This window comes from Scyliorhinus canicula, chromosome 9 (assembly GCF_902713615.1).
Source record: "Scyliorhinus canicula chromosome 9, sScyCan1.1, whole genome shotgun sequence".
Lineage (NCBI taxonomy): Eukaryota > Metazoa > Chordata > Chondrichthyes > Carcharhiniformes > Scyliorhinidae > Scyliorhinus > Scyliorhinus canicula.
The window spans coordinates 39,339,025-39,366,695 of NC_052154.1; the positions used below are offsets into that span (position 1 = coordinate 39,339,025).

Below are 27,671 nucleotides of genomic sequence, written 5' to 3' on the forward strand. Positions count from 1 at the left end.
TCCGGGGAGGCTGGTATGGGATGGTACCTCAGAGATCTGTGGCCTTCATGTCGGGAGCAGAGCTGAGTGGGAGAAATCCGGAGTGCAGTCTGGGAAGGTAAGTGATACTCTGTGCCTGTATCTCTCTCTCTGCATTTTCAAATTGTGGGGGGGAAAAAAAAAACTGAGAAGTAACATCACAGTAAAGCTATGACCTGATTGGCTGGTAGGGAATCAGTGTTAAATTTAAAAAGCCATTGGAGAAACTAATTCATTAACTTGACAGAGGAGTAACTAAACCTGAGGGAGGAGATTAGTATTTAGCATTTAATGCCACAATACCAAAACAGCTCTCAAAATCACAAATGTCATAATATCAGGCTGTGAGAATGGTCAACTAATCCTCCACATCCTTGGCCTGCCCGCAGTCTTGTACAGAGTGAATGCAACATTCTCCTCCAATGCCTCTCCACCATCAATCTTCTGGGTGGGACTGCACTTGCCCAATTCTATTCTTATCTAATCTTAGTCATTGAATCACCATCAATCGCTTCTTTTCTTGCTCCTTCAATATTACTTTGATGCCAGCAAGAATCAATCCTTGGTCCTCTCATAATTCTCGTTTGCACGTTTCATGTAAGTAGCTAGCAAGCTTAAAGTCAATGGGAACCGGAGTGGTGGTGGTGGGTGGGTGGGGGGGGGGGGGGGGGGGGGTGTGTGTGTGTGTGTGTGTGTGTGTGTGTGTGTGTGTGTGTGGAGAGTGATACTTAACACACAGGAAGATGGTTGTGGTTGTTGTGAGGTAAATCATTTCAGGCTCAGAGCACTACTACATGAGTTTCTTCAAGTAGTGTCCTTGGCCCAGCCAGTGCAGCTGTTTCATCAATAATCAGCCCTCCATTAAAAGGTCAGAAGTGGGGATATTTGCTGATGATTGCACGATGTTCAGCACTATTTGCTACTCTTCAGGTCCTGATGCAGTCTGTGCCCACACGGAATAAGACCTGATCCATGCTTGATCCGACAACAAGGGACACATCCCGAGAGTACATTATCAGCTGGGAAACATTATTTCCACCAAAATTATCTCGCAAAATGTAGGAACATCTGAAATTGTGGACCTCCAAATGTCATAATGCAGCTTTTCAAACACAAATGTTTACTCCTTACCTGTGGATTCCAATCCATTTCATTGTCAATAGGTTTTACTCGACATATAATAAATTCGACAACCTGTGGTGGCAGACCCTGAAATTTGGCAGGTAGTTCGAGCAGCTGTTTCTGCATCACTTGTCCAGTTTGCCCAATGTCAATGTACTTTATTCTTGCATTACTGAGAACTGCACTCTCAGTCTTCTGTGACAATGCTATTAACTGTACCCTTAAAACATAACAATAATATATTTGTTATGAATTTGAAAGTTTTATTAAAGCCATGTGCTTATTTATCATTTTACAGAGGCAGTCAGAGGAAGGATCTATAATTAGTATATTACGAATCTTGAATATGATGCACACTTCCAATCTACGTTAGATTTATTAATGTCACATTTTTCAATCAAAATATTATAATGACGAAACTCTCTTTCAAAACTTCATCATCATCATGAAAATCATTTATTCAAAGTACTAACTCCAGGATTATTCTTCTCTCAGGCGACAGAACATCAAATCACCCAGATCTGTACACTACTTTTTCATTTTCAGGAAGCAGGAAGTTTCAAAAGGGGAAGAGAAGCATAGTAAGAATGTCCCTTTTCACACAAAGGTTATTGGAAATCTGAAACTCTATTTCCAAAAGGCTTTGAATGCAGATGCTAAAATTGATACTTTTGTTAGCTAACTGTATCAAGTAAATAAGGTACTAAGACAGGTAAATGGAGTTGATGTATAGTTTATTCATGATCCAATAGACAGCAGATAAGGCTGTAGAAACTGAATGATCCATCTCTAATTCTATGTTCTAATGAAACACAAAGCCTAGAAGCTACACTTTCTCCACATCCAATTTTCACGATGACAAGTTTTCTGCAGCAGTTGTTTCATACGGTATTACCATCGCATTACTCCAGTTATGGTATTCTGTTATGTTTAAAAATTACTCCTTCATTTTACATTTTTCTGACTTGAGTTCTTCAAACTATGTTCTCCTTCAATTCCATTCCTACATCCAGCAATCTAGAAAGTGCAGTTTCTAGGCTTTGGTGGTTCATAAGAACAGAGAAATGGAGGTAGGCCATTCAGTCCCTCAATCCTATATCTTTTCGTTGTTTCTTACAGCTCAATGAACTCCTCATTCCTCATATCCCTCCTACTTTGATTGCCCAAGCCAAACTCCCCTCTCAGCAAGGCCAATCTGTTATTTATAAAATATCTTGTGGCTGTATCCTCAACAATAACCCACTAATCAGCTTTATGATTCTTAAAGGAATTACAGAATTTTATTACAAAATACAGGACCACTAATAGCACTTTCAGTTTTGGATCATATAATATCCACATTTTGTTATGAATTGCAAATCACTAGTCTAATTTGTTAGAAAGATATATTACTGGTATTAATTTCTAGGTCATCGCATAGTTAAAAAATATTAAATTAATATGTGATATAGCCATATTGCATAATCTGAAATGTGTACCCAAAATTGTTCGAGATTATCAAAGGTTTGATAAATTTAATCTGGTTGATTAAAAAACGTAACCCCACAATCTCATCTTCAAATTAAAAAATAAAGACTGTATTCAGCAGCCACAATACTTGCTGTTAAAAAGCTCCGGTCTGAATAACTGTTACTCCCTTGTTAAATTTTTTACTGTCAACAATGAAAATTAAATTTCCCATTTTACCTGCTATATGTTTTTTCCTCCAATCCATATAGAGCAGAAACTACCAATTGCTCTACTGGTTTCCTGTGGTTCTCTTCTGAGTAGTAATCAGCCATATCTTTCAAAAGCATCAGATAGTCCTCTTCCATTGAAACAGGAGGATCCTCCCATTTACTTCTGTGATGAATTATTCTACCATAATAACTGGTAGCATCACTGATACATGTTGGAGTAATCTAGGGAAGTTTAATTCCACATAAGAAGAAATCATTTTCATACTCAATATAACAACATAATTATACATCTATCCTTAAGAAAAGAGATGACCTTGCAAGAGTGTGAGCAGCACAGATATTTCCTTCTCTTTGATGAACTCAATATATAGAATATTTCTCATCAACTTTGTTGGATATTCACACTAGGAAAATTGGGATTTAGTGATTTTCTGCTCGTGATTTTCTGGCCAGTTGCATTTTGTGCAGCGCTCAAGAACTAGTGGACATTTCATGCATGGTCTCATTAAGGTCACAGGATGTTTGCAAAAAACACCACTATTTTTCCAGCTTTTGCCTCAAGCTGCAAAGCTGGTTTGAGATGAGAAGCTCTTGAATAGGTAGCGGGACTGGTAGGCTTTTTACAATTTATGCTTTTTCAGTGCTCACTTTCTAAGCACTGTTTTTCATTATTTTCTTTCTCAAAACAGGTTTTGGAATAGCTTTTTACAGGAAACGTTCTAACTTGTTACACTAGATTTTGAATGTGTTATCATCTCCTAAATCTGCACCCATTTTCAGCTTTTGACACAGTTGACCTCTCCATCCCCCTCAGTGCCTGTCCTCCATTGCCCAGTTGGGCGGGACACCATTGAATTCCATTCCCATCTACCCAGTGGTCGTCAGAGAAACTCCTGCAAAGGCTTTTTTTCCCATTCCTGCACCATTATCTCCAGTGGCCTCAAAGGGTATATCCTCGGTCTCCTTTACATGCTGCTTGATGCCAATGTCATCAGAAAATACAATGCCAGATCCCACAGGCACACTACCATCACCCAACTCTGCCTCACCACCACCTCCCACCCCCCTCTCTGCCTCGTATTTCTCAAATTGTTTGTCTGATATTCAGTACTGGGGCAGAAATTTGCTCTGTTTAAATATTTGGAAGAGTGAAGGCATTTTCTTCCGACCCTGCAAAAGACTGGATTCCTTAGCCACTGACATCTCCCTACCTGACCACTCTCTGGGGCTGAACCAAATTGTTTGTAACTTAGCATCCTTTTTGACACTGAGCTAGGCTAGTAATCCCATATCCTCTCCATCACCAAGACCGCCTACTTCCACTTCCATAATATCAGCCGTCTCTGCTCTTACCTTAGCTCATTTCCTAATGAAACCCTCATCCATACCATGGTCAACATCAAACTCCACACGTCTCCTGGCAGCCTTCCACCTACCAGCCTTCATGGGCTAGAATTGATCCAAACCTCTGCTAACTTGCACCAAGTCTCACTTACCTATCACTCCTGTTTTTTGCTGATTGACATTGGCTCGTAGTCTGGCAAAGCCTCCATTTTAAAATTCTCACTTTTGTATTCAACTCACTACAACCCTCCAACATATCTGCGCTCTTGCATTCCTGGCTTCTTGCGCATTCTCAATTTCATCACTTCACTTTGGTGGCTATGATTAAAGCTGCCTAGGACCCAAATTCTGAACGCCCTTCCTAAACCTCTGTTTCTCATCCTTTCATTTGTTCCTTGAAACCTAACTGGTTACTTGCCCAATATCTCGGAGGCTTAGTATCAAATTATGGTCGATAATGCTCGTATGAAGTAACCTGGAATGTTTTATTATGTTAAATATGCAACTATAAATGCAAGTTGTTGTAGACTACTCCTCTGCCACCTAAAATATATTTTCATTGCCAACCAAACCACTGGAACAAATGTAAATAAATAAATTAGAGGGCTTGTTTAATAGAAGAAGTACATGTGAAAATAGGGTACATGAGAAGGAACTGTTTCAATACTAACTTTTCCAGATGTGGAGATGTCGGCGTTGGACTGGCGTGGGGACAGTAAGAAGTCTTACAACACCAGGTTAAAGTTCAACAGGTTTGTTCGGAGTCACTAGCTTTTGGAGCTCACCTGAGGAAGGAGCTGCGCTCTGAAAACTAGTGACTCCAAACAAAGCTGTTGGACTTTAACCTGGTGCTGTAAGACTTCTAACTTTTCAAGAGAACAAGGATCCACCAGATGTTTAGGAGCAAAGTGCAGAATCCTATGGTGAGATCAAATGAAGGTACATTTATTGATGGGAGTTGGTTTTCTATATACCAAATACAATATTTCATGGTTCATGTGGTAACAAGATAGTGGCCGGAATTCTCTGGCCGTTGCGATTCATTTTTCCCGCAGGTAGCACACCCCATCCTCAGTTTTCCCGTCGGCGTGGGGTGGCTTCAATGGGAAAGCCCATTGACAAGTGGTGGGTAGAAAAAAACCCCACCGCCAGTGAACAGGCACACTACTATCACCCAACTCTGCCTCACCACCACCTCTCACCCCCCGCTGCTGAGAAGCATGTGGCTGGGGAACCGATTAATCCAGCCCAGTATCTATAAATGCATTACCTCATTTAGGATATAAGCTGCATGAAAATAAATCTGCCTGTTGCAAACGTATGGATAAAAAGAACCATTTTGATCAATTAAGAAATTCACTAAACCAAGATGTACAGAGATTGACTTGTACATCAAAAAGTTATTCAATCAAAGTTCCTTTAGATGCTTTGCTAAAAGAAAGATAAATAATGCATTGTTCAAATTATAAATATTAGTTTCTAACAGGGTATAAAGTTGCTATTGTGAAACTGGTCATTAATTGCTATTCTACTGTGACATGGGAGGAAATGTTGGCATAGTGGCAACGTCACTAGACTAGTAATCTAGAGGCCCATATTCTGGGAACAAGGGTTCAAATACCACCATGGCAGCTGGTGGAATTTAAATTCTATTAATGGTCTGGAATTAAAAAGCTAGTCATGAAACCATAGTCATTTGTCGTAAAAATCCACCTGGTTCACTCATGTCCATTAAGGAAGGAAATCTCCCAACCTTAATAAAAGCAATAAAAATAAATGGGCAGCACGGTAGCACAAGTGAATAGCACTGTAACTTCACAGCGCCAGGGTCTGCTGGGTCACTGTCTGCGCGGAGTCTGCGCGTTCTCCCTGTGTCTGCGTGGGTTTCCTCCGGGTGCTCCGGCTTCCTCCCACAGTCCAAAGACGTGCAGGTTAGTTGGATTGGACATGATAAATTGCCCTTCGTGACCAAAAAGGTTAGGAGGGGTTATTGGGTTACGGGGATAGGTGAAGGCTTAAGTGGGTCGGTGCAGACTCGATAGGCCGAACGGCCTCCTTCTGCACTGTATATTCTTTATTGTATGTTCAAATTACTGCGGATGCTGGAATCTGAAAGGAAATAGAATATGCTGGAAAATCTCAGCAAGTCTGGCAGCATCTGTAGGGAGAGAAATAAGCTAACATTTCGAGTCTGATGACTCTTTGTCAAATACCACCATGGCAGCTGCTTTGACAAAGAGTCATCGGACTCGAAACATTAGCTTGTTTCTCTCCCTACAGATGCTGCCAGACTTGCTGAGATTTTCCAATCTGCCAACCTTACCTGGTCTGCTCTACATGCGACTCCAGACGCACAGCAGTATAGTTGACTCTTAACTGCCCTCTAAAATGGTGTGGTAAACCAGTTCAAGGGCAATAAGGGGTGGACAACAAACGCCGACCTGCCAACTATGCCCACATCCCAGGAAAGAATAAAGAAAAAAAGCATTCACAGAAAATAGCAGCGTAGATATAATGCTCAAATTTCTAATGACAGGTAAGCAAATCCTGAACAAATGGTGAAAACTATACAAAGAAGCAAAATTTCAAAACAAGCTCACAAGGCAAGGCACATAGGGGCTGGTTTAGCTCACTGGGCTAAATCTCTGGCTTTTAAAGCAGACCAAGCAGGCCAGCAGCACGGTTCAATTCCCGTACCAGCCTCCCCGGACAGGCGCCGGAATGTGGCGACTAGGGGCTTTTCACAGTAACTTCATTGAAGCCTACTCGTGACAATAAAGCGATTTTCATTTTTACAAAAATAAAGCACAAGTAATTTTACCTCAACGTAACCTGAGGCAGGCAACTTCTTTTCACCTGAAAGACACCGTGGTTTGTCCACATCTCGGTGAAGTCTGTGACGACTTGGGCATGTTTTGTTCTCCCTGAAACGAGCAAAAACACGATGTTATCAATTTGATACAGATGGTTGAGGTTGTGTTACATCAAGAGAATTCTGGTGCCTAATGCATTGACACATCAGCGTGATGAGTGCAATAGCAGGAAATCCTTTGCAAGAGTAAAGAAATGGTGCAAAAAAGTGTATTCTGATGCATTTGGTTTAGACCTGCTCATTAAATAAAATGTTCATTTATGATTAAATTAAGGATACTACTGCCAAAAACCACGCTTCGGTGTTATTGCGAGGGTATCCCAATTTGGATCACTAGCTCGTGGGTGTGTATAGTTTTGGTATGATGCGAGGAGTTAAGTAAAACCCCAGTGAGAATAAGCAGCCCAGTCACTGTGTAATAATTATTAAATACTATTTATTAAATTGAAGAAAAGACGAATACACAAAACTTTATGTTAAGCCAATTAAGTATATGAATTACTAAACACACACAGGGGCGGCACAGTAGCATAGTGGTTAGCATCAATGCTTCACAGCTCCAGGGTCCCAGGGTCGGTTCCCGGCTGGGTCACTGTCTGTACGGAGTCTGCATGTCCTCCCCGTGTGTGCGTGGGTTTCCTCCGGGTGCTCCGGTTTCCTCCCACAGTCCAAAGATGTGCGGGTTAGGTGGATTGGCCATGCTAAATTGCCCGTAGTGTCCTAAAAAGTAAGGTTAAGGGGGAAGTTGTTGGGTTGCGGGTATAGGGTGGATATGCGAGTTTGAGTAGGGTGATCATTGCTCGGCACAACATCGAGGGCCGAAGGGCCTGTTCTGTGCTGTACTGTTCTAAATCTAAACATGGTTTATGTAGAACGTACCCCTTGTTCCAAAATATATCTACGATTGCTGAACTCCTCAAGACTCTCCTTTCCATCAAACAACATCCAAATCAAATAGATCTACAAGTCACAACCAGTTTATAGTTACAACACAACACAAGGGTGATAAGTCTGGGAAATGACTTGTCCTGGTCCAGCAAAGATGTTATGAAGGCCAGTATGCACTGCTTTGGCTCCAAGATTTAGAGGCCGTTAGATGTAAAACTGGCCTCCAGGCTACTAGATGTAAACTAGCCTGTCTGCTTTGGAGGGTGCTGGCAATTATATCACTGTTCCTCTATGAATCTGCATTTTGTGTATTTGGATGTCTGCCTCTCTCATTCCTGGAAATTAACATATGGGTGTTCCTCACTGATCTCCCAATCGTCTAGGTAAGCTGTTTCTACTAGTACGCAATTCACACCTGATTTATCGCGATGGCTGGGAAAGGTGCATCTCATACAGTCTTTTGAATACTGGCCATGAGGTTGCAAGGCAGATTTGTACCTGTTGCTAGGCAGAACGCATCCTATTCTGTTTTAAGATTAATTTTGCTGCTGTTACTGGGTAAATCCATGACAACTACACCAAATTCTCCATTTGATTTGTGGCATCATAACAAAATAGCCTGCTCCTGCACCAATCATTATTGAATTATTTACAACAGATTCCAGGTAATGTTTTAGCTTAGCAACCTAATATACATTATTTTACATTATATATGTAAATTAAAGAGGTTTGTAACCATTCGTGACCTGAAAATTTGAATTCCCATACCAGGAATTATACCAAGCCAACTAAATGAAAAATATCCCTAATCAAAGAAAATAATTTTTGTACCAAATATCTGATGGAAATTCTTGAAATTTCAGATTAGTCTGCTTACCAGCTATATAATCTGCCACAAACTAATTCATTTGTTGTTTTTCCCCATTATAAAAGGATATACTAGTCCAAATAGAAATCTATGTCCAAAGAACAACCGAGCTGCCTTGTCATTGTAGCTCTCTAGATATTTCCCCATTTTCCTCAAGTCCATAAAGCAAGCTATTTCTAAGAGTTTACCTGCAGATTCCATATGCTTTTAGGTATTTGCACAAAGATTTGTCATAGCAAATGGCATCGATGTTATTCAGATCAGAAATAAATGTATATAGCTCTTTAGGAACTTTAGCATCGGTTCTTTCCAGATAGTGCAGAATAGAAGATGCTTGTGGTGCGTCTTTGTCGGTCAGTAGTATGATTGACTGACTTTGAAGAGTTGATCCCTGGTATTAAGAAAACATTTTACATCAAATAACATAAACATGTGCTGAAAGTCCTACACATTAATTTTTGCAAAGCACTAGCAACATTCAGCACTATGCGGTACACATGCCAAAACATCAAGACTCCAAGGTCAATTTATAAAATCTACATCATCCTCAATCATTTCTCTTATAACCAGTTTACGAATATGGATAAGGAATAAACTGCAGTTACTTTAAATAGCAAAAGTGTTGAAGCAATCCATTGTAAACTCTTATGCACCTTTAAAGTAACACTGATTATGCTCAAGCGTGGTAATGAAGATAAGTACAATAAAAGTATGAATATGAATAACAATTCAACATTGGATTTGGACGTTGAGTATGGTATCAATTTGAAAGAAAATTAATACAATGCTGGAAAGTTTAGCAGGTGGTCAGAAGATGGGGAAAATCCTGGAAAATAACAAAGGACGTCTTAAAAAAAAAAGGAAGAAATCACAGTAAGAGAGTAAACTAGGAGGAATAAAAAAGATAAGTTTCTACAAATATATAAAAAGGGAAAAGAGTAGCTAAAGTAAACATTAGTTCCTTAATTGATGAGACTGGGGGGTTAATGATGAAATGCCAGAAAACGTCAGAAACTTTGAACAAGTATTTAATTTTTTCCTTCACGACAGAAGGCACAAAAAGCATACCATCAGTAGCAGAAAATCAAGTTTCAAAAGGGAGGGAAGAACTTAAAACAATCACAAGAGGAAAATCTTCTAGGAAAAGTAAAGGAATTAGAGGATGATACGTTCCGTAGACCCATTGATTTGGATTTTGTTTATTGCCACGTGTACCAAGGTTAGTGAAAAGTATTTTTCTGTGAGAAGCTCAACAGATCATTAAGTACATGAAAAGAAAAAGAAATAAAAGAAAATACATAATAGGGTAACACAATGTACACAATGTAACTACATAACACCGGCATCAGGTGGAGCATACAAGGGTGTAGTGTTAATGAGGTCAGTCCATAAGAGGGTCGTTTAGGAGACTGGTAACAGTGGGGAAGAAACTGTTTTTGAGTCTGTTCGTGCGTGTTCTCAGACTTTTGTATCTCCTGCCCGATGGAAGAAGTTGGAAGAGTGAGTAAGCCGGGTGGGAGGTGTCTTTGATTATGTTGCAGAGATAGTGGTTGTAATCTTCCCAAATTCCTTGATATCCGGAAAGGTCCCAGCAGATCGGGAAGCCGCAAATGCAATGCCTGTACTTAAGGAAGGAGGGAGAAAGAAAGAAAGTAGAAAACTGTGGGTCAGTTGTCCTAATGTTATATTTGAAAAAGTACCAGAATCCATCACAGGTAGCAGAGGCAGAGATTTAGAAATTCAATCTGCTTGATTGTTGAAAGGAAAATTGTGTTTGACAATTTATTAGAGTTCGTTGCAAATATAAACAGGAGGGTGGATAAAGGGGAATCAGCAGATTATAGTGTATTTAGATTTCCAAAAGGCATTCAGTAAGATGCCACATAAAAGATTGCAACACAAGATAAGAGCTCATGATGTTGGGGTAATATATTTGCATGGACAGAGGACTGGTCAACTAACCGGATACATAGTCAAGATAAATGGACCATTTTCATTTTGGCAAATTATAACTAGTGAAATGCAACAGGGATCAGTGCTGCGACCTCAACTAGATAGGTAGAAAAGCAAGTTGTGAGGAGGACAGACTCTCAGGTTAGTGGACAAATATTTAGCAGATACAGAGGAATGTGGCAAATATGAGATTGTCCACTTTGGCAGGAGGAATCAAGAAACAAAATATTATTTAAATGGAGAGACACTGCAGAATGCTATGGTGTAGAGTGATGCAGATGTCCTATATACTCACAAATGTTAGGATTCAGGTACTGCAAGTAACTAGGAAGGTAATTAGGGGAGTGGAGTATAAAAGTCTTGCTACATCTGTACAGGGCAGTTTTGGTCTCCTTATTTAAAGAGGGATATACTTGCATTGGAGACAGTTCAGAGAAGGTTCATCAGGTTGACTCCTGGATGAAGGAGTTGTCTAATGAGGAAAGGTTGAGCAGGATGGGCCAATACTTACTGGAGTTTTGAAGCATGAAGCAATGATCTTATTGAATTCTGAGGGGGGCTTTGTAGGTGGCTACAATGTTTACCTTGCGGAGGAATCTAGAAGGGGGCAGCACTGTTTAAAAAAGGGGGGTCACCTATTTAAGATGGTGAGGAGAATGAATATCTTCTCTCAAGAGGGTAATTAATCTTTGGAATTCACACAGTGCCGGGGTGGTTTGTGGAATGTTATAGGGATACGGGGACGTAGAAGCTCTCTAAAAGTTTCAGATTTGGCTATTATACAACATTTGTAAGCAGTTGTCAAAATTGCACCGTTAGAAAGAAAAATAGGAACATAATTTATGTCCCTACAATATCACATCCTTTCACTGTTGCTGGGTCAAAATCCTGGAACTCCTTCCCTCATAGGAATGTGAGTGTGCTTACACCACATGGACTGCAGCAGTTCAAGAAGGTGGCCTACCACCACCTTCACGAAGACATTTAGTGACGTGAAATAATAATTCTGGCCAAGGCAGCGGCACTAATGTCTCAAGAAAGAATACATTTTTAAAAGCACATTGCAGAGGCAACAATCACTATGACAGTGATTTAGATTGACAAAATGTCGACCAAAATGTTTCAAGACAAATCAACTGCTCAAGCTTTCAAATTTCTTCAGCAGAATAGAAATTAAAGAGGAACAAGGTAAAGTTCAGATTTAACACTTCAAATACTCTACTTCTATATGCTGCAGTTTCTTTCCTTGCTAAAACATCTCCAAGGTTTAAGAGTCAACTAAAACTACTTCACAGAACAAATACATCCCCAAAAACAACTGCTGAATCTGAATACTCTTGCATGAAGCTCAATGACCGCACTTTCAGAGATATTTCAACATTTTAAAATAAAATACATTTTTCCGAACAATGTACTGTACCTCCACAATCAGATTATCAAAATTGTCAACCATGCAACATAGGCGAGCTCCAAATATATCCCAAGATGGAGGAAAATGATAATGGATCACACAGGTGGCATCTGTGATTCTCAAGGCATTGAGATAGTTATCAGTCGTAACTGTTAGGGAAATAAATATTCAAAACAAAATTCAACTCAATTTATGAATTACAAAATGTGTGGTGTATTATTTCATAGAATTTACAGTGCAGAAGGAGGCCATTTGGCCCATTGAGTCTGCACCGGCTCTTGGAAAGAGCACCCTACCCAAGGTCAACACCTCCCCCTATCCCAATAACCCAGCAACCCCACCCAACACTAAGGGCAATTTTGGACACTAAGGGCAATTTATCATGGCCAATCCACCTAACCTGCACATCTTTGGACTGTGGGAGGAAACCGGAGCATCCGGAGGAAACCCACGCACACACGGGAAGGATGTGCCGACTCCGCACAGACAGTGACCCAAGCCAGAATCGAACCTGGGACCCTGGAGCTGTGAAGCCATTGTGCTATCCACAATGCTGCCGTGCTGCCCATATATTATCATATATGACTGCAAGAGCAATGACCAAGGTGTTGTAAAAATGAGATAATCATTGATTTGCTGTAAAAGTGAGATAATCATTGATTTGTAGGTGAAATGTTCTGGTAATAGGTATTGAGAACCATTTACTTGTTTACAGATAGCTAGCCAATGGGATATTGTTTAAGTTTGAAGGACTCTTTTGAGGTAGATAATTTATGAGGAGTATTGTGTTTGGTCCTGGCTAAACAAGTCGAGGGACATTGAATCTCATTTGAATAGAGGTGTTTCAGCTTAGTCCTGAAACGCTCACTCTCCAAAGATTCTTCACAGAGAAAAGCAAGTAGAAACCTGGTCGTTAACTTTATTTGTGAGTGGCATTTGAAATATATTGGTTTGCTTAATTGCAATATAGTGGTAGGTTTGGGAAGCAAGTTAAGGTTTTCTCTTTTACTTAAGAATTTTAACTATTAACTGTAAAGCTATTTCTTTGTTGCTGTTGTGGTTCATTCTGTGCTTAAATTAAAGTTTGTTTTAACATAAAAGATACCTATGAGTCAATGTTATCACTTCTGCGGTGCAATAACATTTCCGCACAGTTTTACCAATTTCAAATAGTTGGGTTCTCGTCCGGGATCCTAAAATACTGAACAAGCAATATTTGTGTGGTCCTCTTAAAGGGTTAACAATGTTACACAACAGTATTAAAAATATCCTAATGTGAGATACTATTCCACTTTCATGATAATAAGTATCAAACAAAAAAATAAATCAGGTTTAATTGTTTTTATGGAAACCTAGATACCTCTGGAATAAAGATTGTTTAACCAAACCGTGTATTTATCGGTTATGGTGAAGGTTATTTTTTAAACCCATAAATAACCTTAACATAAGAATGTTAACCACTGTGTGGAGTCTGCACATCCTCCCCCTGTGTGCGTGGGTTTCCTCCGGGTGCTCCGGTTTCCTCCCACAGTCCAAAGATGTGCGGGTTAGGTGGATTGGCCATGCTAAATTGCCCGTAGTGTCCTAATAAAAGTAAGGTTAAGGGGGGGGTTGTTGGGTTACGGGTATAGGGTGGATACGTGGGTTTGAGTAGGGTGATCATGGCTCGGCATAACATTGAGGGCCGAAGGGCCTGTTCTGTGCTGTACTGTTCTATGTTCTATGATCTCGGGCATATGTAGACTGGAACAGGGGAATGTGTACACAAACTATTATTTTTCCTACAGCTTGCAAAATACAAACATTAATACTAGAACTAAAACGTAGATATTTCCTGTAGATTTTAAAACTTCAGTGTTTGAAATACTCACCTAATATCACATGTGTGCCAGGATTGAATTTCTTATTCCACTGCTCCATTACATTGCTAACGTGGATGCTCATTCCTTCATGGACCTTCATGCAGAAATTTGAATTACTGCCCAAAGCCTGGAGGAGAGATGTTACCACAAGATTCTCAAGAATAGGATATACTATTAAAAGAGTTCAACAATTTAAAAATTACCTTGACAACATAGGAATTCACTAATAGTTACAACAGTCTCAGATTCAGTTGTCAGCCAAATTACTCCTCTGGAATTTCACATACTTTTTGCTAAAGTACCAGCTGAGTTGTTTTGTTTTGCATTATCCTTACTTTAGTGAAAAGAGTCTCTAAATGTCCAGAAATCCATACACTATTGTATTTTTAAAAAAATGCATGGAAAGTCAGTGAATGAAAGATACAGTTGAAAGAAGGAAAAATGACCACGGCCAAAAAAAGCTTAAATAAAATTTACAATGCAATAACAGGTCATTCCACCTGAAAAACCTATGCGCAAATTAAGCCTCCACTCAGCCTACTTCATCTAACCCCCATCAACATCGATCAATCCCTTTCTTTCTGGTTTAGCACAGTGGGCTAAACAGCTGGCTTGTAATGCAGAACAAGGCCAGCAATGAGGGTTCAATTCCTCTACCGGCCTCCCCGAACAGGTGCCGGAATGTGGCAACTAGGGGCTTTTCACAGTAACTTCATTGAAGCCTACTTGTGACAATAAGCGATTATTATTATTGAGCTTCCTCTCAATTTGGGTGGACAATATAGATATTACTTTACTATTTTCTATTTGCGGTGGACAGTGGCACAGTGGCTAGCACCGCTGCCTCACAGCTCCAAGAATCAGGGTTCAATTCTGACCTTGGGTGACTGTGTGGAGTTTGCACTTTCTCCCCGTGTCTGCATGGATTTCCTCCGGTGCTCCGGTTTCCTCCCACAGTCCAAAGTGCAGGTTAGGTGGATTGACCATGCTAACTTGGCTTTGGTGTCCAAAAGGTTAGGTGGAGTTGCGGGAATAGGATGAAGGTGCAGGCTTGGGTGGGTGCTGTTTCCAAGGGTGGACTCGATGGACCGAATGGCCTCCTTCTGCACTGTAAATTCAATGTCATCAGGATGGCTGTCAGCATTTCAGTCAATGAATTGCATTGGTTATGCAGTCATCATTTTGTAGCCTAACAACAGCAAGAACAATCAATAACCAGTCAATGCTGTGTTGAATGAAGGATAAATGTTGGCCAAAAGAAGAAAATCAAATAGTGCCACAGGATTCTTTAGATACATCAAAATCTTACTTTAAAAATATACAAAAGCATTTCAAGATTATGACACAGATTCAAGTCAGCGGCGGAGGGCATTGCTCGCTGCCAACTTAGAGAATGTTGTCCCACAATGATTTAGTAGGCTGTAAAGTGTCCATTTCCTCCATTCCAATGGGATTTTGACTATGGAGCGCTCTCTCTCGGTGATTTGTGGCATTCACCAGCTGTGAACTCACTAAGAAAGTTGCTCATCAAACCGAAAATAATTATGGATTATAATGAACCTTTTAATCATTTTCCAAAATGTGAAATGAAAATTAGAATATACACATGGGATTTAGATAGCTCAAATATCATCAACGTTAAAAAAGCGTGAACTTCCTATTTTCTTCAATAAGAACAAATGCACAACTGTAATTCATTTGAAGTTTTTAAACTTTGTTTTAAATTAGTTTTTCATGGGCCATGGGATGTAGGCATCATTGTCAGCATTTGTTGTCCATCCCTGATTGCCCTTGAACAGAGTGGTTTGCTAGGCCATTTCAGAGGGCAGCACAGAGTCAACCACAATACAGTGGGTCTGGAGTCACATGCAAACCAGACCAGGTAATGATCGCCGATTTCTTTCTCTAAAGAACATTAGTGAATCGGATGGTTTTTTACAACAATTGATGAAAGTCTCAACAATTGTGACCATGAAACTATCTTTATAATTCCATATTTATCAACTAAGTTTAAATTCCACCAGCTGCCATGGTGGGTATTGAACCCATGTCCCTAAAACATTAGCCTGGGCCTCTGGATTTCTCGTCCAGTGGATTACCACTCATTGCATTGTCTCCTCATGCAGTTGCACACACTGGTAGCTATAATTTAATTAAACTAATAATCTTTATTGTCACAAGTAGGCTTACATTAACACTGCAATGAAGTTACTGTGAAAAGTCCTTAGTCGCCACATTCCGGCACCTGTTCAGGTACACAGAGGGAGAATACAGAATGTCCAAATTACCTAATAGCACATCCTTCAGGACTTGTGGGAGGAAACCAGAGCACCCGGAGGAAACCCATGCAGACACAGGGAGAACGTGCAGACTCCACACAGGCAGTGACCCAAGCCGGGAATCGAACCTGGGATGCTGCAGCTGTGAAGCAACAGTGCTACCCACTATGCTACTGTGCCTCCCAATTTTCAGTAACAGTAAACTTTTAAAAATAAATATTGCCTTTAATAAATGATTAGATCACTCAACAATATAGCACCGTGGGTGTTCCTACAAAAATGGACTATAGCAGTTCAAAAAGGTGGCTCACACCCACTTTCTCAAGGGCAATTGGAGATGGGCAATAAGTGCTAGTCCAGCAGTAATGCCTGCATTCCATGAATGCATATAAAAACATATATATTCTAGCACTGATTTGCATTGTTAAAATCTGCCACGAGTAAACAGAAATAATAGTATTTCTTTTGAGATAAAATATTTACAATGAAGTGCCACAAAGGGTGGAGTGGGGGGAAACGGAGGGGTGCGAAAATAAATTAAAAATGGAAACACTGAATTGAGAGCACACCTCAAAAGAGCAGTGCCTTCAGTTTATGACAAAACAGGGGACATGGGTTTGCTTTGGCTATACAAACACTAGGCCTCGCTACTCAGCTTGCCAATGGGATAGAAACCTCTTGCTAAAACCGATAAAAATATTTTTTAAAAATCCAGTCAACAATGTACACCACAGTTTGGTTGCGTACAGGAAGATCCAGGCCTATGGTTTCAACGAAGTCCTGAAACATTGCACAAGACTTTCTTACTCTTGCACTCAATTCCCTTTGCAATAAAGGCCAACATCCCATTAGCCTTCCTCTTAACTTGCTACACCTGCACGTTAATTTTGTGTTTCACCTATAAGGACACCCGTTTCGTTATGAACAAACAGTTAATAGCTGGCTGCCATTTAAAAAAGTATCCGGTTATTTATTCTCTTCCCACTTAAGTAAATGGCCTCATGTCCCCAATTACACTTCGTCTGCCACTTTCTTGCCTTAACTTGCATATAGCCCCATGCAACTTCTTGTATCCTCCTCACAACTTACTTTCCCACCTAGATTTGTGATGTTAGCCACTTTCCCACCTAGATGTGTTGTTAGACGAAGTATAATATTTCCAAGTCATTAATATAGATTATAATTAGTTATGGCCCCAAGCCTGATCCTTGTAGCACCTCGCTAGTTAACCTACTGTTTCCTGTCCTTCAACCCAAACATTTATCTCTGGCAATATGGGGCCTCACGGTAGCATGGTGGTTAGCATCAATGCTTCACAGCTCCAGGGTCCCAGGTTCGATTCCCGGCTGGGTCACTGTCTGTGTGGAGTCTGCACGTCCTCCCTGTGTGTGCGTGGGTTTCCTCCGGGTGCTCCGGTTTCCTCCCACAGTCCAAAGATGTGCGGGTTAGGTGGATTGGCTATGCTAAATTGCCCGTAGTGTAAGGTTAATGGGGGGATTGTTGGGTTACGGGTATACGGGTTACGTGGTTAAGTAGGGTGATCATTGCTCGGCACAACATCGAGGGCCGAAGGGCCTGTTCTGTGCTGTACTGTTCTATGTTCTATTCCCCAAATACAATGTGTATGAAGAACCATGCATCATATTTTTCTTGACAATTACACATAAAAGGTTCAACACAATTTACATCTCTGTATTAAGAGTGTAATCTGAAAAGGTTTTCAAAACACCAATGTAGACAGTGACATTTTTATTATTAGGACAGGACTCCATACCAACCAGAAATGGTATATTTAATCACAACTCGGAATGCCCAAAGAGATTAACTCACATCTTAACCATTTTACCTACTTTGAACACATGATCCACTTCCTCAGCGCAATTAGTAAAGATAATAGTCTTCTGCAAAATCTCAGAAGTGAAGTCTAACATGGTTAGCAAAAATGATGTCTTCTCACAATCCAGACAAACCTGCACAACCTAAAGAAGAAATTCCATCAACAACTTCTTATTGCAACAATAATTCTCAAAAGTATTCTGCTGTTGAATATACTACAGGTCAGAACAGAAATATGACAAACAAAAAAGGCCAGCTTTTGTGAAGTTTCATCTGCACTGCCTGAGTTAGGTGACAGGCAAACACTGGGTAGCAGGATGATAATGTCACCAACCCATCAGCTTTCTCACGTCCTGCTGCAACTTTCTATGACTCTCTTTGGAAAGGGAAACGTATCTTCGTTTTAACCAAGTTACTATGATTGGCAATGCTTACTCAACATAGCAATCCTTTGTAAAAGGTATGGATATTATCACAGGAATACCCAAAATTAATCAAATCTCTTAAGGCGACAAGAAGCCATATGAAACCACAAAAAGAGCTTGTCAGCATCCAAAATCACATGCTTCAAATGCGAAACTAGCATCAGGCTCAATGAAGCTGTTAGATGTAATAATCTTAAAAGCACAATAAATCCAATAGTTACAGGGGAGGAAAGAATATCCAATTCTCCCTGTTTTGTGGAAGTTTAATTTTAGACAATGATTGACTTGAGGTATTCAGTGTAGAGATTTTCTAAAAACTATTTATTTACACCATTACAAGACTTTGTAGTGAGTGCATGGTTTCTGGCTCTCTGGGCCACCTGACCCTTGATGTCATACTTAAGTCATTAATATCATCATAGTCTAATTAAAATAACCATTAACCCATTACTTAACATCTTCCCCCAAATATAATCTCAAAAATTTTGGTAAGCTATTTACATTCCAGCTATCTGCCCCAAAATTATAATATCATAGGTGCAACCTGTCAGGTGTTTCAACTCTCCCTGATCTTAGCTCGAGGGCTCTTGGTTAGGGTTGCTGGAATATGTTCGATTGGGGTTAGTACACCCGCTTCCAGAAATTGAACGCAATTTCTGGGAGTGTTTGCAGGAAGGACTGGCTTATCAGCCTCATTTTGATATTATTGGAAGGATTGGCTCCTTGTAAGTCTCTAGGGCTTTTCTACTGCTTTGTGAAATCCCAGGTGGTTTGTTGACTAGGTATTACCACAGTTAGTGGGTTTGACCATTCCTTGGGTTTGATGGTCTCCGATCCAGACTTTATGCCCTGGTTCTAGTGTGAGCAGTGTTCGTGTCCTATGGCAGCAGTTATACCGTTGGGCTGCCTCTCTTGCTGTTTGTTTGGGACACCTTCCTAAGTCAGTATTGGAGAGTGATGTTGAGTCTAAAGTTGATGATGGAGCGAAGGAAATTGGGTTTTCTGCCTTCTGTCCATCAAATGAACAAGGCCAGCTCTGGGTCATTGTTCTTTTTCAGGACAGTCTTGATGGTTTTAACCCCTCATTCCGCTTCTTGTGATTGTCAGAAGTCTGACGGCTGCCTTTGTGTTGTAGATGTAAACAATTAAGGCGTTTTTGAAATTCTGTGGAAGGATCCTCTGCTCCCATGTGATCTGAAAGAGCTGGGTGAGCTTTCTGAGCAGCTATGATCTACCGTATTTATAGATCTCTGCTGGAATTCAATCAGCTCCAGAGGCTTTTTCACTTGATAATTGCTCTACAACTTTTTTGGTTTCCAGCAGTGTGGGTGCAGTGCCTAGAGCAGGGTTAACCTGGGGCAGTCTAGTTAGAGCTTAGTCATTGGTGTTAGATGGTCTGTTGAGGACGTTATTGAAATGCTCAGCCCATCTCTCCAGGATCTGAGATTTCTCCTCAGTAGCATGGCCCCATCAGCACGGAGAAGCTAAGAGGAGTTAGCTAATTCAGGACCATAGACCATCCTGATAGATTTGTAGAAGCGCTTCATTTGGGCAGCACGGTAGCATTGTGGATAGCACAATCGCTTCACAGCTCCAGGGTCCCAGGTTCGATTCCGGCTTGGGTCACTGTCTGTGTGGAGTCTGCACATCCTCCCCGTCTGTGCGTGGGTTTCCTCCGGGTGCTCCGGTTTCCTCCCACAGTCCAAAGATGTGCAGGTTAGGTGGATTGGCCATGATAAATTGCCCTTAGTGTCCAAAATTGCCCTTAGTGTTGGGTGGGGTTGCTGGGTTATTGGGATAGGGGGAGGTGTTGACCTTGGGTAGGGTGCTCTTTCCAAGAGCCGGTGCAGACTCAATGGGCCAAATGGCCTCCTTCTGTACTGTAAATTCTATGAATCTATCTGTCAGGATAGGCTTGTATATCATCTGCCTTTTGATTCAGCCATTTGTTCTGCATCACACGTAGTCTGCGTTGGACTCTGCTGCGGATGTTGGTTATAGCAGATTTTACAGCTGTGGACTTGTCATTTAGGTATACTATGTGTAACTTGCATTTCTCGTCAAGAAGATGCTCGATCTTAGCGTTATTTTGATCAAGCTAGTCCTGGTGCTTGTGCTTGGTCGGACTGAATATCCCTTAAGCTGTGGTATACATGGTATCCCGTAGGGAAGTCCAGATTTCCTCGATGTTGTTGGAGGGGGTCTGAAGGTTATTTAGCTTCTTCTCTAGATCATCAGTGAGATACTGTTGTCAGTTTTCAGATTTTCAGGCACTTGGAAATCTCCTCCCCTTGAGGGTGTCTCTTTGGCTGAACTTTCAGACACATTTTAGAGATGACAAGTCTGTGGTCAGTCCAACAGTCAACGCCACATACAGCCCGAGTCACCCTTGCAGTGACATGCATCACTGTATATACACAAGGGGTTAATGCAGATACACTACGACTAAGTAACCACTAGAGATGTTGTGACATGCAGGCACGCAACCAATGGGTCATTAGAACAGGATACAACCAATGGGTAATCAGGACACCCAGAGGTGGCATTACCACAAGGGGGCACTACACGACCCATATAAAAAGGACAAGACACACAGGCTCTGCCTCTTCCACCGGCAAAAACCAAGAGAGCAGGACAGGGTTGATTATCAGCAACATCCACATCCTAGCACATGGTCGAGAGCAAGCTCGTATAGTTAGCAGAATAGACTGAGTTACTAGAGGCAGATTAGTAGAGTGTCGAACTCATTTAAGAGCATTGTTAATCGTTCAATACATTAAAAACTTATCTCCGAGTCTGGAGCATCTTTCAGCAGAGCCTACATCAAGTGGCAGCTTATGTTACTGGCAATAACATAACACAACAACCCTTACATCTTGTCTGTCAATCTTCCGGACAATGGCGTTATCGATGAATTGTCAGTACCCAGAACGCGGGTGCTTCCAGGATGCTTTATTTTGGTTTGGGAGCCAGAAAACTGCATTGGTGAGAAGCAGCTCATGCTCACACAGAATTGCAGTAGTAGATGATGTTTGCTGTTGTCTTTCCAAGCTCCGCCTTTGCCAATAACACTTCGATAAGTTTGGTGATCTGTGCTTTAAGAGTCACCAAGTATGACCAGTTTGTCTGGCTTTGATGTTGCTGTAGTCGGGAAGTGGAGGTCTTCATAGAGTTTCTCTTTTATAACCTCAGGATTGGTCATTGTGGCAGCATATGCTCTGATGATGGAATCTTGAGTGACATGAGGCGGTCGTTTAGACTCTTTGGGAGGCTGGTTACTTGTTCACCAGTTTATTTTTGATTGCAAAACCCACACGAGCCTCGTGCCGGTGCTCTTCGGCTCGACCACCCCAGAAGAAAGTGTATCCTGCCCCTATTGCCCAGAGTTGACCTTCATCTGCAAGGTGCATTTCGCACTGGGCTAGCTCTCTGCCCGCTACGACAGTTCTCGGTTCTGGTCTATCAGCTTGAGCATTGTCCATGAGAGTGCGCACATTCTGCCATATCAACCGCGCTTGAATATCTATGAAATGAATTGGAATCTAGATCCCTTGACCGGATGAACGTGAAATGGGAGGAGGAGTTAGGACCCATCTTAGATGAGGATGTGTGGAATGAGGCTTTCTGTAGGGTACATTCCACCTCATCCTGCATGCAGCTCAGCCTCATCCAACTCAAGGTGGTTCATAGAGCTCATCACCAAAAGTAGAATGAGTGGGTTCTTTGGTGGAGTGGAGGACAGGTGCGAGCAGAGTTCTTGTGGGCCCGCCAACCATACCCACATGTTCTGGTGTTATCCAAAGATGGTAAGATTTTGGGTCTCCTTCTTTTGCACTGTCAGTGATTGTTGACATTGATCTGGAGCCTTGTCCGTTGGTGGCCATTTTCAGGGTGTCGGGCCTCGCCGGGGCTGCAAATGAGGGTGAAGGCTGATGCGCGCACTTTTGCCGAAGGAGAGTTCTGCTCCGCCCAGTTCCTCGGCCTAGTTGGGTGACTGTATGGACTTTTTAATACCTGGAAAAGGTCAAGTACAGTGTCAGGGGATTGGTTGAGCATTCTACCTGAGCTGGCAGCCATTTATCTCATACTTCAATGAGTTAATTTCTATCAGCTGTGGTGGTTGGGGGGGGGGGGGGGGAAGAGAAGAAGGCAAGCTTTATTGGTGGGGTGGGGAGGGGTTGGATATAGCCTTTGTTGTATGTTTTTTTAATATCTCTTATTACTTGTATTGTTAACATGACAATTGCATCATGTTTGAACAAATTGGTGTTCAATTGTATTGTAGTTCAGATTGTGTTTGTTAAATATGAAACCTTTAATAAAATATTTTTAAAAAGAGCCCACAAATTCCATGTGCCAAACTTGAGTTGTATCATATTTGCTTTTTTTCTCTTTTTGATATTGCTACTGTCGGCCGTTAACCTAGCCAGGTTCTGGTGAAGCAGGCAGTGCTCGGGGCACTTTTTCTAGCCCCTTCCTCAAACTACACAGGTGAGCAGTGTGGTCCTGAAAAGGGCTGCTCAGGTGGCTGCCGGATTTCACCGCTGCTTTTATTCAGTGAAAGACGACCCTATGGCCTGAGCCGCCTGTGTGCAGATTTGCAGCTCCAGCTCACCACACCTGCTGCTTCATTGCTCACCCATAGCCACAAGATGTGAGGTCCAATAAATGTATGAAGATCACTTGCAAGTGAATTTGATTTAAGTGAAGGAGAGTTGCACACAGTCTGCCTCACTCTCTACTCCCACGTTCACCTGCGTACAGTGGCAGGACATAGTCTAGACAGCTGGGGGTAGAACAGTGCGCCGTAGGTGACCAGGACATCTTCAAGACATCAAGTACATGGTTTCTGGAACACAATCATTTCTGCACCTGGGTCTCTGGAGTGTCTTGGATTCTGAAGCCTCTTGGTCAGGTGATCCTCGAGGTCAAACTTACATTGTTAATATAATCATGGTCTCATTAATATAATTGTTAATCCATTACAGTGTCCGTTACTCTCCCATGCGCATTTCCAGACTTGGATGTCTGTCCTGGAGATCATTCAGGAAGCTGATGCCTATTTGAAACCTAAAGCCAGCCCAAAAAGTTGAAATTTTGTTTTGTAAGTAAAATGTGATTAATTTTAGATACAAATCATCTGAGCAAGCACACTACAAGATATAAAATTAAGAGGCCAAAGGAGGCTCCATTTCAATAGCTTTTAACATTTTTTTTTAAAAACAGGATGTGGGCATCCTTGGCTGGGCCAGAGATTTTGACCCAGTGACAGTGAATGGTAATATAGTTCTCAGTCAGGATGGAATGTACCTTGTCCTTCTGTGTGGTAGAGGTCACAGATATGGAACAGGCCTTAGTGAGCTGCTGTAGTGCATCGCAGGGGCATTTAGGGATGGCACAAATGCTGGCTTAACCAGTGATGCTACATCCCATGAACTAATAAAAAAACACACACTGCTGCTATGGTGAACAGTGGTGGAGGGAGTGCATGTTAAAGGTGATGGATGATGTGCCAATCAAACTGCCTACATTGCCCTCAATGATAGTGTTGAGTTTCTTGAGTGTTGTTTAAGCTGTACTCATCCAGGCAAATGAACAACATTCCATCACATTCCTGACTTGTGCCTTGTAGATGGTGGACATGCTTTGGGAAAACCAGGGGGTGAGTTACTCATCTCTAAATTCCCAGCACATGATCTGCTCTTGCAACCATAGTCTTTATATAGCATGCACACTTCAGTTTCTGGTCAATGGTAACCCGCATGATGCTGATTTTGGGGGATTCAGTGAGAGTAATATCAAAGAACAAAGAAAAATTACAGCACAGGAACAGGCCCTTTGCCCTCCAAGCCTGCACCGATCCAGATCCTCTATCTAAACTGTCACCTATTTTCTAAGGATCAGTATCCCTCTGCTCCCTGCCCATTCATGTATCTGTCTAGATACATCTTAAATGATGCTATCGTGCCCGCCTCTACCACCTCCGCCGGCAATGCGTTCCAGGTACCTACCGCCCTCTGCGTAAAGAACTTTCCACACATATCTCCCTTCAATTTTTCCCCTCTCACCTTGAACTCGTGATCCCGAGCAATTCAGTCCCCCACTCTGGGGAAAAAACTTCTTGCTATCCATCCTGTCTATACCTCTCATGATTTTGTAGACCTCAATGAGTTCCACCCTCAATCTCGGTCTTTCTAATGAAAATAATCCTAATCTACTCAACCTCTCTTCATAGCTAGCGCCCTCCATACCAGGCAACATCCTGGTGAACCTCCTTTGCACTTTCTCCAAAGCATCCACATCCTTTTGGTAATGTGGCGACCAGAACTGCACGCAGTATTCCAAATGTGGCTGAACCAAAGTCTTATACAACTGTAACATGACCTGCCAACTCTTGTACTCAATACCCCTTCCGATAAAGGAAAGCATGCCGTATGCCTTCTTGACCACTCTATCGACCTGTGCAGCCACCTTCAGGGTACAATGGACCTGAACACCCAGATCTCTCTGTACATCAATTTTACCCAGGGCTTTTTCATTTACCGTATAGTTCGCTCTTGAATTGGATCTTCCAAAATGCATCACCTCGCATTTGCCCGGATTGAACTCCATCTGCCATTTCTCCGCCCAACTCTCCAATCTATCTATATTCTGCTGTATTCTCTGACAGACCCCTTCACTATCTGCTACTCCACCAATCTTAGTGTCATCTGCAAACTTGCTAATCAGACCACCTATACCTTCTTCCAGATCATTTATGTATATCAGAAACAACAGTGGTCCCAGCACGGATCCCTGTGGAACACCACTGGTCACAATTCTCCATTTTAAGAAACTCCCTTCCACTACTACTCTCTGTCTCCTGTTGCCCAGCCAGTTCTTTATCCATCTAGTTAGTACACCCTGGGCCCCATGCGACTTCACTTTCTCCATCAGCCTACCATGGGGAACCTCATCAAATGCCTTATGTATAGGACATCTACAGCCTTTCCCTCATCAATCAACTTTGTCACTTCCTCAAAGAACTCCATTAAGTTGGTAAGACACGACCTTCCCTGCACAAAACCATGTTGCCTATCACTGATAAGCCCATTTTCTTCCAAATGGGAATAGATCCTATTCCTCAGTATCTTCTCAAGCAGCTTCCATACCACTGACGTCAGGCTCACCAGTCTAGAATTACCTGTATTATCCCTGCTACCCTTCTTAAACAAGGGGACAACATTGGCAATTCTCCAGTCCTCCGGTACCTCACCCGTGTTCAAGGATGCTGAAAGGATATCTGTTAAGGCCCCAGCTATTTCCCCTCTCACTTCTTTCAGTAACCTGGGATAGATCCCATCCGGACCTGGGGACTTGCCCACCTTAATGCCTTTTAGAATACCCAACACATCCTCCCTCCTTATGCCGACTTGACCTAGAGTAATCAAACATCTATCCCTAACCTCAACATCCGTCATGTCCTCTCCTCGGTGAATACCGATGCAAAGTACTTGTTAAGAATCTCACCCATTTTCTCTGACTCCATGCATAACTTTCCTCCTTTGTCCTTGAGTGGGCCAACCCTTTCTCTCGTTACCCTCTTGCTCCTTATATATGAATAAAAAGCTTTGGGATTTTCCTCAACCCTGTTTGCTAAAGATATTTCATGACCCCCTTTAGCCCTCTTGATTCCTCGTTTCAGATTGGTCCTACATTCCCGATTATTCTTCCAAAGCTATGTCTGTCTTCAGTTGCCTAGACCTTATGTATGCTTCCTTTTTCCTCTTAGCTAGTCTCACAATTTCACCCGTCATCCATGGTTCCCTAATCTTGCCATTTCTATCCCTCATTTTCACAGGGACATGTCTGTCCTGCACTCGAATCAACCTCTTTAAAAGCCTCCCACATATCAAATGTGGATTTACCTTCAAACAGCTGCTCCCAATCCACATTCCCCAGCTGCTGCCGAATTTTGGTATAGTTGGCTTTCCACCAATTTAGCACTCTTCCTTTAGGACCACTCTCGTCTTTGTCCATGAGTATTCTAAAACTTACAGAATTGTGATCACTATTCCCAAAGTAATCCCCGACTGAAACTTCAAACACCTGGCCGGGCTCATTTCCCAACACCAGGTCCAGTATGGCCCCTTCCCGAGTTGGACTATTTACATACTGCTCTAGAAAACCCTCCTGGATGGTCTTTACAAATTCTGCTCCATCTAGACGTCTGACACTAAGTGTATCCCAGTCAATGTTGGGAAACTTAGAATATCCCATATCTGCCTTACCTACTACACTTCTTGCATTAAAACAAATGCACCTCAGACCTCCAGTCCCTGTTGCTCCTTTCCATAATCTGTTAACATATCTGTACCTCTATCTCACGCTCGCTGTTGGGAGGTCTGTAGTACAGCCCCAACATTGTTACCGCACCCTTCCTATTTCTGAGCACTGCCCATATTGCCTCACTGCTCGAATCCTCCATAGTGCCCTCCTTCAACACAGCTGTGATATCCTCTCTGACCAGTAATGCAACTCCTCCACCCCATTTACCTCCCTCTCTATCCCGCCTGAAGCATCGATATCCTGGGATATTTAGTTGCCAATCATGCCCTTCCCTCAACCAAGTCTCAGTTAAAGCAATAACATCATACTCCCAGGTACTAATCCAAACCAAGTTCATCTGCCTTACCTACTACACTTCTTGCATTAAAACAAATGCACCTCAGACCTCCAGTCCCTTTGCGTTTATCATCTTCTCCCTGCCTACTCTTCCCCTTAGTCACGCTGACTTCATGATCTAGTTCCTTACAGGCTTTAGTTACTACCTCCTTACTGTCCACTAACCTCCTCATTTGGTTCCCATCCCCCGCCACATTTGTTTAAACCCTCCCCATCAGCGTTAGCAAAAGCACCAATATCATTGACCGTAAAGGGGAAATGGTCAGATTCAGTTGTTTGTAGAGTGGGGGATATGCCAGGGCATGAGGTTAAAGCTTGTGGTTGTACACAATTTTGCTGCTGATGTCCCACAGCGCCTCATGGATGCCTAATTTTTATGATCTTGTCAAAACCTATGCCATTGAGCACAGTGATAGCGCCACACATTATGGAGGGTAGGAACTTGGATCT

General features: G+C 41.8%; 1 protein-coding gene across 4 annotated transcripts in view; it reads right to left on the reverse strand.

The window, feature by feature from the left end:
- Nucleotides 1–27,671, reverse strand: part of tdrd12 (tudor domain containing 12) — a 157,507-nt gene that overhangs the window by 52,447 nt on the left and 77,389 nt on the right. For 3 of the 4 annotated variants that reach the window (XM_038806556.1, XM_038806555.1, XM_038806554.1), the window contains exons 17-23: nt 18,147–18,275; nt 14,027–14,144; nt 12,165–12,304; nt 8,980–9,182; nt 6,985–7,087; nt 2,827–3,041; nt 1,150–1,360 (exon numbers count right to left, since the gene is read on the reverse strand). In XM_038806556.1, the coding sequence (XP_038662484.1) occupies nt 1,150–1,360; nt 2,827–3,041; nt 6,985–7,087; nt 8,980–9,182; nt 12,165–12,304; nt 14,027–14,144; nt 18,147–18,275 (1,119 nt within the window). The remainder of the gene's footprint in view (nt 1–1,149; nt 1,361–2,826; nt 3,042–6,984; nt 7,088–8,979; nt 9,183–12,164; nt 12,305–14,026; nt 14,145–18,146; nt 18,276–27,671) is intronic. The other variant, XM_038806557.1, reaches the window with a different exon arrangement.